The sequence below is a fragment of the Rutidosis leptorrhynchoides genome, chromosome 4 (genome assembly GCF_046630445.1).
Source record: "Rutidosis leptorrhynchoides isolate AG116_Rl617_1_P2 chromosome 4, CSIRO_AGI_Rlap_v1, whole genome shotgun sequence".
In the NCBI taxonomy this organism is placed as follows: Eukaryota; Viridiplantae; Streptophyta; class Magnoliopsida; order Asterales; family Asteraceae; genus Rutidosis; species Rutidosis leptorrhynchoides.
Genome location: NC_092336.1, coordinates 496,474,493 through 496,485,248, shown reverse-complemented (window position 1 = coordinate 496,485,248; position 10,756 = coordinate 496,474,493). Strand labels below are relative to the sequence as shown.

The following is a 10,756-nucleotide window of genomic DNA, read 5'->3' as shown; positions in this document are numbered from 1 at the left end:
GAAGGTTTTGGGGCAAAAGTTGGAGAATTTTGGGCAAAATTCAAAGGTTTTGGGGCAAAATATGTAGGTTTTGGGGCAAAAAAAAAAAAATTCACCGGGGGCAAAGTCGAAAAACCCAAAATTTTAATAGTTAAAAAAAATCCACTGGGGGCGGGCGGCCCCCCTGCCCCATGTATTTTCGCCACTGATGATATCCTTGTAAGAGGTCTCAAAAAATCTTAAATTATTTTTTTTAATTAGCGAATAAACCTCCTATGAACGAGTACATTGACTTCCAAAGCCTTAGAACTTTTTATTTCAAAGATATCAACATGCATTTGATTAACTTTAGCTTAATGCAATAATTTCATGATATATACTGGAGTATTTACACACACACAAAAAACCGTTTCATTATATTGTTACTTTTGCATGTGTGTTTGGTAGCCTCTTTAAGAATATGTAAATAGCATGACCGTCTCAACAATTTGAAAGCTCTAGGCAAAAATAAAAGTGAGCCTTATACACGTTTAATTTTTTAATGCATATAAAAAGATAATACTTGGGATTATTAATTTATTTACTTACAATGTTTTTAACTATTTGAAGTTACATTATTACAACTATAATTGACAATTCTTTATTTAATTAAACATAATATTTTGAGAAAAGTATATCGATATTTAAAATTTTGGGCCCTTTAAATTTATTTAGCCCTAGGCGGCTGTCTATTTTGTCTATGCTCAAAGACGCCTCTGGTAAATAGCTTGGTTGAACCGTTTTAGAGCTGTTTACTTTCCACTTAATGATCTGTTTCTCTACAACTCTTAATTCAGTAAGTAAAATTGTTGTTTCTTTGTCAATTAATCTGAAACTTGCTCTGTTTCTATCCGACATAGAATCAGACACCTATTCCCATTAAGAGACAAATGAAAATAGAGGCAATTTCGGGAAAAAGTAAATAGCCCCTTAGTGTTAAAGTCTATATAATATGCATTTCTAATCCAACCTTCACAATAATACTAGTTGTATGCTTCTAAAATGTATAGGAGAGCAAGAAACTCTGGAAGACCACCGGGCCAAGCGTAGGTAGCCGGATAACGAGGTGTCACCACTGATTCCAGCTTCAAAAATGTGGGAGCGCTATGGGATGGTCGTGAAAATGACCGAATCAAAACATTTTATGTCTAGTTCATCTAACTTAACATAGAAGTGGTTCACTAATAACATAGTTCCGAAGCAGTTGTATTATTACTATATTATTTTATAGATACAGTTCTTTAAATTTTATTGTAAGATTGTTGTAACTGATCATGTATTTCATCTGTGTTAGTTAGCTAATAAGTGACGAATTGATTTATTTAGTGGGATATGTGGATTTTAGATTTGGGTTCGTAGCAAAAAAGAAGATGGAAACTAAAGCAATTTTTCAAAGGCTGAATGCTCATAATGAATGCATTATGAGAGAATATGTACTTCCAGTATGCTTTCCCAATCAAATCATATCCTAAAGTTTATGCATGCTTTTGTTCTGTTTAAAAAGCTAGTGTGTGTATCTTTATTCTTTTACGTTTTTTTTTTTGAACGGCAAGTTTTATTAGGCTGGAAGCTAAGAAGCTAGAAGTAAAAAAAAGTAATTACATTGTCATTATAAGCCAATTGGTCCACGAAATAGAAACTTTACAATTACTAGAGAACCAAGAAAATGCAAAGTATCTAATACAATCAAAAAGTTCATGGGCCTTTAAATTATGCTCCTGGAAGATAATTCCATTACGAAATCTCCATAGAATCCAAAGCAAGGCTGCTACAATAACGAATTTAATTACGTATTATTAGGGTACAAATTTAATTACGTACGTATTTTGGATGTATTTTAGGATAACTCAATATACAGAGAAAAGTCAGAAGACTCGGTCTATACGACCAGGATTTGACTCGACCATAACTATCAAAACACTTGTTTGGCCAACTTGCTATTTGTTTAGAGATCAAAGAAAATATGAAGAAATTTTTTTTTTTTTTTTTTTTTTTTTTTTTTTAAATCGATCCCGCCCAGTTAATACAAATCACAGCAGACACAAGCTAACATGATAATATAGTGCTGCAATATCCTAATTTCTATGTCAAACGTGTTAAATCTTAGAGCTAGGGTAATAGAATATGGTCACCAGATTGTTCCTTGAATCGTGTAGTCACTTTCTCAAAGTATTTCGACCCTATTAGCCTTGGATTACACAAAATTTTGATTGGGATAAGACAATGAATGATTTGTCGTCTAGGCTAAAAGATAACAAATCTAACAATTGTAGATTGTATAATCTAAATGTTATGTGTTAAAAGTGTGTTTAGAATGGTTATAATCTGTAACCTTTCTCCTGAAAATGAATTCATATATTTATAATGGGTCAAAATGTGTATTGAAGTTATGCAAGCTTTCAAAGTTGGTTATGATCAAAAGACATCACTTGGCTATGGACATGTTTAAAAGGGTGCATTAGAACACTAATAAACCACTTAAACATGTCCCAAAACGTCTAGATATACAATGCAACCATTTGTGAAACGTTGCAAAACGTTTGGGAAAAGTTGCACCATTTCTGCACAACCAGCAGTGAGGTGGGGCACACAACATAAGGGGTGCGGCGCACCTCTCCGCGTTTCAGCCATTTGGTGCGGCGCACTCGGTGAGGAATGCGGCGCACCACCAGTCAGGTGCGGCGTACCTTAAGCCTGCACGGCCAAACTTAGTTTGTTTCTCACAAACTAAAACTCAACTCAAGTAATCTCAAGTCTTTGACGGACGTGTACTACACACTTCCAAATCCGTTCTAGAGTATCAAAGATTGCTTCCACTTTCAACCTTGGTAAATCCACTCCACTAAAATGGTTCGTTGGATTACACTAAAATTACCAACAAAACGAAGACAAGAGCAGGCTACCCTGTTTTCCGTCAGGCAATTGATAACAAATATCAACCATGATGTCTATGCAATGGTCGTAAGAGTAAATAAGGTGGTCGATATGTTGTGCATAAGGCGGGTCAATTGGGTTTGAGAGAATGATCACACATAATTTTCAGTCGAGCAATTAGTAGACTAGTAACTATCAAGATATCATTATAAGTTTAAGTGCCCTGCATTTAATAATTGCCTAATGAGTGTAATAACTTATGGCAACTCAGATAAGATCAATCTGCAACTATATACGGTTGTAACACTACAAATAAAGTTATTTCAACTTTGTTACAAAATCCATGGAAAAATTTCAGATGGCAAAATCCAACGGGAGCTTATATTAGCATGTACAGAGATATTCGTTAGCTCATATTTTTGGGGAGAAGTTATACACGCGGTACATATAAACGTTTTTGTAATCTATTGCTTTCAAATAAAAGAATCGTCTCTTTATGTGGTTATCATACAAGAAAATCAAATAGAGAAAAAGTTGTAACCTTCACTGGCCCCTGATCAATCTATACCAGAAAAGTACGTGTATCATAGATTCATAGATGATCCAAATTAAATCATGTGCAGATGCAACCTTAAAACCTTGGGTTACTAGGAACTCTTACTGCTCCTGGCATAAATGGCATGATTAAAGTCCCTTTACGTCTGAAGATTACAAACGAACTACTTACCAGCAATAACAACATCAATGCCTGTCAAAAGTTGGTTACAAAATGGGTCAATGTGAAGAATTAACTCCATATAATGTCACGTGATGCAATATCATGCAATCCAAATGAAACTTCCTATGATTACGTGATTAACATTTATAATTTGTTTGTGTGTGTGAATATTTACCTTCAAAACGTGATAACATTTTTTAAAGAAATAAAACATAAAGATGTATTGGCACTACTTCATATTGACTCTTATACTTCTAAAAATAAAATACATAAATTAACATATACGGAGTAATAAATACATGATGTTTGAGGTCTAAAATAAGTAATCTTTCTGATGTTTGAGGTCTAAAACATGTAAACAGGGGCGGAAACAGAAGGGGGCCGCCGCAGGGGCGGGGGGCCGTGGATTTGAAAATTTTAGCCTAAACATGTTTAATTCTTTTATTTTGCCCCCAAAGCCTACATATTTTGGCCCCAAAGTCTCCATATTTTGCCCAAAGAAGTTGCAAAGAATGTGAACGCTTTTAAAATTTTTAATGCCCCCGGTTGAAAAAAATTCCTTGTTCCGCCACTGCATGTAAAGATATATAGGAACGGGTACAAACCTCAAAGCCAAGGACAGATAGCTTCTCCTCACTTACAGCAGGCATACAGCTTCTATAAGTTACATAGGCTACCTTTCCAACTTCCACGTCGGATGAATCTTCCAACATATTTCTTTGTCTTATTGACATAGTCGAATCTTCTGCATTCGACTCATGTAGTTCTAGCTTGTCGTTAGTATTTTCAAGGTTAGCTCGGCCCTTATGCCTTTTATTCTCATTATCTTCATCTACTGGAGTAACAACTTTGGCACACTTCATAGGAATACGATACCCAGTTTCACTGCAGCGATAAGTTTCATCTTTCTGCAACAAAGACATGGAGTATAGGTAAGAAATAGATGAAGAAGCTATAATATGTATAGCTTGAACTGCGAGAGTAAGAAATTCTGAAATTATTCAAGTTGTAAAACTTTTATCATATATATTAAATCATAAGATTTCATTTAATTGTTTCACAAAAAAAAAAAGTATTGGTTAACCAGTAGAACATCATGAGAATCCTATGGGATTGTCCAGATGGGGCAAATGTCAATCAGGTTAACCAAGACTCACATACCATACAATGCCTGTAACTCTGTAAACGTGATAATTCAACGAAGTGTTTTGTAACACATCCACGGTTTCTTTTTAAGCGTAAATTTCTAGCCTTGTATACAGAGTTTATTTGGTTTTACATGGCATGAAAATTAAGGAATAGATTTAGTGGTTATCTGAGGTGAGGTCTGTGTGGCATTATTACCTCTCATAACAGAATATCATCTTTCTCCCACAAGCGCATATTCTCTTAGTAAGTATCATGACCTAGCATACTTAGGGAAAGAACTCCTGTATTAGTTTCCTAGGTCACTTCATAATTTACCATCAAAAATCAATATAAGTCACATTCATATCCTCTTCCTCCTTTTTTATGTTAAGAAATCCACTTAAGACTAACATATGCATCAACAAATAATACAATACAATTACAATTACACTTAATAATAGAGAAAAAAAAAAAAAAAACACATTTAAAATAACAATACAAGCAGCATATTATGGATATAAAAAATTAAGAAAATGAGACCTTTTCAGAATAACTGCAATAGATGCAAGGACCTGAAGGAGAGCAATCGAAAGTAATGTTATTGCCACTAGCTGTTTCCATAAAACTTTTCAAACCTCTGTACCCTCCTCCTCGTCTGCACACACATAATATTTCCAATTTTACTGTATAATTGATTAATCATTAGAAGCAGCATTTATTTTAATTGAATTTACATCAGTTATCTAGCTATCAAATGATACATAGGGAGAGATAGATAGAAAAATCAGTTACAATTGGTTTTGTACAGGTAGATCTAACGGAGAAGAATCAACAACGAACAAATTGAAGATAACGGAGGTTAACAAAACTAGACGTTGAACAACGGATGATGATTGGGACTTGGAAGACGCCATCGGCATCTTCATAGATTCTAATTGCAGCAGCTTTTCCCTAATAAGTACCTTTTTTTCCTTTTCCGGTAATCATCATCATATATTTATTTTTATACACGTGATAGTGAAATTGGAGGGGGTGAAATCGATTTTGTAATAGTTTAGGGACTTTTAATGCAATTTTTTTCAGATGTATATATAATTTCAATAAGAGACCCTTGTTTGTTATCCATCAGCAGCAGGAGGGGCTCCTCGTTAAATGGAAGCGGGAAGAAGTTTGTTACTTCGTTCAGTAACGATTAACTACCACAACAACAGTCATTATTACTCCTGTAACCGTCTCCGTTCTTTTCGCCGGAAATTCATTAGGGTTTCGGCTAACTTACAGGTTGCTTTTCTTCTTTATGTGTATATATATATCCACATCTCTATATCTATATACTTCTATTTCTCTTTAATTATAGCTCTAATTGTAGAATGGAGGTTATAAAGGAGCAAGGCCAAATAGGGAATTGATTGCTGATTGGGTAGCCAATAATGACGATGCTGTTAGGAGCTTGCCGATTTACGTAGGAGGAATCTCTCTGTTAGGGGTTCTGTTCAACAGGACAATTTCTGGAATAGCTCCTGTAGCTGATGCCAGCAGGTCAATTAATCATCTGCTTACTTATTTTTTATCTTCATTTTCAATCCATTAGCATCAAAAGTTTGTAATTAGATAGATAACTATATAAATATTACTATTCTTAACAATTACTTTTAGCTAGAAATTAGAAATTGATAGTGGTAGTTTAGCTATTTGCTTATTAATTTTGTGCATTATTATGTTTGAATTAAGGTTACTGACTTCTATAGGTCTGTATGTATCGGTTACGATTTTAAAATTTGATCTTCCTTCCTTGAGTCGCATCTTACACATTAATATGTTTTACTTAAGGTATCAGTTCGAATATGTTGATTTGAACTTGCACGCTTGCTCTAAAAGTTTCTTTGTTTTTTCTCTTAATTATGGAGCAGTTCGCAGTCCAGGGCTGATCTACTTACAATTGGGTTAGCAGTAACTAATATTCTAGCTGGTCTGGTGTGGCTATCAATTAGACCCAAGTCCATATCTGTGGTAAGGCCCCTTTCATTGCTTGATATTCACATCTTGATTCATAAAATCATCTCATTATTACGATCTATGAATTTCACATTTCTGGTTTGTATACTGCAAACTGCAATGTGACTAAAATTTAATTCAGGTACCGCCTCAAGGTGTGGAGTGTGAAAGAATACATTCTAACATTCCAGATATTGTCGCTTCTGAATTATCATGGTATGTGAAACATCAGCATGCCCCCCTCCCAAAAATAGAATCTTGTAAGATTCTCGAATTCATTTTGGTCTTGATGGTTCTCATGCTTTTCTCAGGGGTTGGGAAACATTGTCAGCGGTCACATGCTGCAGATCACTTGTTATCGTATACGATGGCATTTGTGTTCTCCAAATTGGATATGCTTCTGTATCGTCTTCTAATGAAGCTGAACCTATGGTTGTTGATTCTGATAAGTTGATGCAAGGATCAATTTATCAAGGTGTTATTAAAGCTGGATCACGTAAGGCACATTAAAACCCTGCCAATTATGTCTGATTCTTTCATCATAAAGAATGTGCATTATAGTTTTTAACAATTTTAACAGAGAGCTATTTGGCAAACTTATCTCTTTATCCCGGAAAATCTCAGCTGCCATTTCTCCCTTCAAATACACAGGTACTACATAACTGTTTTCTTGGTTCAGAACTTCACATGCTTGCTCTTGATCTTGAAATATCGGTATACGCCTAAACGTAATTCCGTACTTAAAATGAAGTTAAACAGTATTCATTTTGAGGGTCCGGAGTAGGAGAGTGATTACTAATTTTAGTTGATATAAATACAATTTTGTTCGTATGCAAGGATGTGAAAGCTTCACTAAAGCATATGTAAATAGACATTTTTCATTAAATTTGCTTATCAATTACAGTCGGTCATCTTGCAACCACTGGGAGATAAAGGAATTGCAATACTTGGGGGTGACACCATCCGTGGCTTCACGGCATCTGATCAGGTGTGTATTTTCATTTATGATAATCAGCTATTACAACCATAAAGATATAAAATGTATTTTCATGGTGCCAGAGCCCCTAAAGTGTGTTTCATATTAACCTTGTAATGTTTGACTTGACACAAATCTAATGACAATGCTTGACTATGTATTGAATTATTTAAACCATTCTTGTGGACCTAGTTTGATGGTCGATTTTCATGTGACATATTCGTAAATTAGATGGGATGGTCATGAACCGTTGATTTCGTTTACTTATATATCTAATTGACTACACGTTCTTCTTCCTGAATTGCGTCTGTAGGCATGGATCACATTAATAGGAGAGAAGCTGGATGCTACACTTTCTAAGCATATGACCAGTGTCCCTTTGGCAAGTGGCAATGCAAGATAATGCTGCTCTTAGTTGCGAGGGTAAGTTTCTACAGGACCACGTTTTTTGAAGCTATGGTATGTCATCTTAGTTTTAAAAGATCATTATTAAGATCAAGAGGTTACACGATCTCCAAAGATGTTAATCTTTTATTCAGCTCTTTGTTTTTTTATAAACTCAAATGTAGGAAAAGAATGATACCCATAAGATACCTTTTCTATTGACAGCTTACCTGATTTGGAAGATAACTGTATATTGTAGTGTTCTTAAATGAATAAGTTGTTTCATCTATATTGGTTGAAGTACATGTTTTAGTAGTAACAAATCCTCCAACGGACACAAGGAAAAAAAAAAAAGTCTGTATTTACAGTATCATATCGTTATGTCTGTCACGTGATCTTTAATTAATTCATTTTTCTCGTGTATAATATTATAATAAACAATATCACAAATGGAACCATTGAATGTATACTGTGAATAAATGAATCTGTATATTACTGTATCTGTTCTCTGTCTGTATGTCCCAAGGATCTACTCCATGGCAGATCCCCAGTCGAAATATCAGCGAAGTTAGCCAAAACGACATCCCTTAAACCAGTATCCCAGATCTCACAGAACCTTCGTCTCCAGTCAGCTGGTTCAATCGGTTCTGTTCCTAAACCAGGTGCTCGATCTCTCGATCCTTCATTATGGTTATCTTGCCAGTCAGCAACATAAGTAGCAACTCTTCTGTAAAATTTAGCCCTAAAAGACTCCCAAACTTGGTACTTATAATGATTTATAACAGCACTACTTTGACGCACATCTTTGGAACGAAACCCTTTCCTTAAGTGAAAATGGTGCACCACATTCATAAGGTTCGTGTCAAGCGCATCTGGCCTGATTATCGATTTGTGCCTTTCGGGACTCTGTAATCTGCAAGTGTACCCTACTGTTACTCCTTGCTTAGGTGGCGATGTTAAACCCGACGGCCCGAAACTACGACAAGACGTTCTCAGCTCTCCAATCGATGAATCAGAAGATGTGTATTTTGAAAGTAAGGTTGTAAGCGAACCGCCTTTTGGAAAGTAATAGAACTCATCGACGTCCATAAACGAAACCCAATTACATTCGGCTCTAGCTCTAATTGCACAATGCGAAAATCCAGCTTCTTGAGTCTTGATCCATGGCCAAACATGTCTGGTAACATTAAAACCCTCATGATCGAGCTTCTCGATCACCTCTTGAATCTCGTCGTCACTGTTGTTATCATAAATAAACCATTTTTCAACTCCTAACCACGAGTGGTACGTTATCCATTCACGCACCGAATCAGCTTGGTTCCACAACATTGTGCACACACAAAGCTGGTGCTTCTTTGCTCTCCTAATCTCCGATGTGGGACCCGATGATATCTTAGCCACAGACGGAACAACAACACGGTGTTCTTGGTTTCTTCGAGGAAACGGTATTCGAAAACTAACTGTGACGCATATCCCCTTGGCTTTTTCCGGGTGGGTTCGAAGACTTGACGGTAAGACACATCTTACAACTTCTTGTGCAGCTGTTAATGCTCTAGTAGTAAGAACCATGTTATCCCGATTCGATAACCCAAAATGGCACCTGAATCGGTTAGGGTCTGATTCCTTGTCTTGTCTATGACTGATCCCTTTGACAAAAACCACCACAACGTTACCATCCAACACCGCCTCATACGCCAAATTCTCCCATGAATTCGTCAACCCTCCAATCCCGGTATCCGTTACTACAACACTCGAACTTCGGCTACGTAAAGTGACCACGGATGACAAGTTATTCAATGGAGGTAGCGGACATCGAATGAGCATTCGAATATCGTTGTATTCGTTCGCTGATAACACATCCCTAATAAGTGTATAATTACCATTTCTACTAGTGTAAACACATTCTAATCCTTTTTCTTTCTTGTTCCAACTTGTGATTCCAATATGATGATATTGGGACTCTAGTAAGAGCAGAATATGATCAGGAAACACAACTCGGTCTTCTATCTTAAACCGAGTCAACTCGTTCAAGTAAATCGAAGGTACAGAAAGCAGTTTTACAGTGCCAAACAACAAACGAATGTTTTGATGGAAAAGGATAAAGAAAAAGAAGAAAGCAAAGAACAAAAGCAGACTTCTTTTGACATGATAATTTGGTTGTTTGCGCTTTTTTCGCTGTTGGTCGGAAGAATCCATGGAATTGTAGTTTGATCTGTTTTTTTTTTTTTTTTTTTTTTTTTTTTTTTTTTTTTTGGCAGAGATCGTCTGGTTTTAACGGTTGTATCTGCAAACTGCTGTTATGAGAAGTGAGGTTGTACGTTTGGCTGTGGAAGTTGTAACTAGTGGGCATGATTTTGTCAGCAGGAGGAATTATTGTAAGTAAAATATGTGAGGTGCAGCCGGGGAAGTAGAGAATATTGATTGAGACGACCAAACCACCAAAGTTGAGCGTGGAAGAATATTTGCGGCTTGACACGTGTCCGTTAATCAGAGAATATTTGATTAATTAAATGTTTAACAATAAATAAATAAATATTTCGTCCGTCTCAATATAATTGTTTTCGGATGAAAAATATACATTATGTTGTAATTTAGTGATAGATAACAACTTTTGTAGCCTAATTTTCAACTATAGATTATTAAAGAAGAAATGAGGAAGTAAG

General features: G+C 35.6%; 3 protein-coding genes across 3 annotated transcripts; 1 reads left to right on the top strand and 2 right to left on the bottom strand.

The window, feature by feature from the left end:
* Window positions 1–3,334: 3,334 nt before the first annotated feature.
* On the bottom strand, window positions 3,335–5,729 carry LOC139839529 (uncharacterized). The gene is made up of 4 exons (XM_071829609.1): window positions 5,531–5,729; window positions 5,279–5,393; window positions 4,216–4,518; window positions 3,335–3,640 (listed from the first exon to the last, which is right to left on the bottom strand). The coding sequence occupies exons 1-4, from the start codon at window positions 5,662–5,664 to the stop codon at window positions 3,524–3,526; spliced, it is 669 nt and encodes a 222-aa protein (XP_071685710.1). The 5' UTR covers window positions 5,665–5,729; the 3' UTR covers window positions 3,335–3,523.
* Window positions 5,730–5,890: 161 nt separating this feature from the next.
* On the top strand, window positions 5,891–8,380 carry LOC139842404 (protein COFACTOR ASSEMBLY OF COMPLEX C SUBUNIT B CCB4, chloroplastic). Its single transcript, XM_071832547.1, has 8 exons — window positions 5,891–6,019; window positions 6,108–6,277; window positions 6,649–6,748; window positions 6,876–6,949; window positions 7,045–7,229; window positions 7,314–7,384; window positions 7,638–7,721; window positions 8,023–8,380. The coding sequence occupies exons 1-8, from the start codon at window positions 5,891–5,893 to the stop codon at window positions 8,110–8,112; spliced, it is 903 nt and encodes a 300-aa protein (XP_071688648.1). The 3' UTR covers window positions 8,113–8,380.
* Window positions 8,381–8,391: 11 nt separating this feature from the next.
* LOC139844708 (glycosyltransferase family 92 protein RCOM_0530710-like) lies at window positions 8,392–10,554 on the bottom strand. The gene has a single exon (XM_071834928.1). It carries the CDS (start codon window positions 10,287–10,289, stop codon window positions 8,586–8,588), a length of 1,704 nt encoding a protein of 567 aa, XP_071691029.1. The 5' UTR covers window positions 10,290–10,554; the 3' UTR covers window positions 8,392–8,585.
* Window positions 10,555–10,756: the final 202 nt, after the last annotated feature.

What these genes read in the sequence shown, in the direction of transcription:
- LOC139839529 (XM_071829609.1), bottom strand. Translation starts at nt 5,664, where the DNA reads ATGAAGATGCCGATGGCGTCTTCCAAGTCCCAATCATCATCCGTTGTT. An exon ending in ATTGCAGTTATTCTGAAAAG is followed by an intron (nt 4,519 to 5,278) that starts GTCTCATTTTCT and finishes TCTTTGTTGCAG; the next exon opens with AAAGATGAAACTTATCGCTG. An exon ending in TATCTGTCCTTGGCTTTGAG is followed by an intron (nt 3,641 to 4,215) that starts GTTTGTACCCGT and finishes AACTTTTGACAG; the next exon opens with GCATTGATGTTGTTATTGCT.
- LOC139842404 (XM_071832547.1), top strand. Translation starts at nt 5,891, where the DNA reads ATGGAAGCGGGAAGAAGTTTGTTACTTCGTTCAGTAACGATTAACTAC. An exon ending in CCTGTAGCTGATGCCAGCAG is followed by an intron (nt 6,278 to 6,648) that starts GTCAATTAATCA and finishes ATTATGGAGCAG; the next exon opens with TTCGCAGTCCAGGGCTGATC. An exon ending in TGTTATTAAAGCTGGATCAC is followed by an intron (nt 7,230 to 7,313) that starts GTAAGGCACATT and finishes CAATTTTAACAG; the next exon opens with AGAGCTATTTGGCAAACTTA.
- LOC139844708 (XM_071834928.1), bottom strand. Translation starts at nt 10,289, where the DNA reads ATGGATTCTTCCGACCAACAGCGAAAAAAGCGCAAACAACCAAATTAT.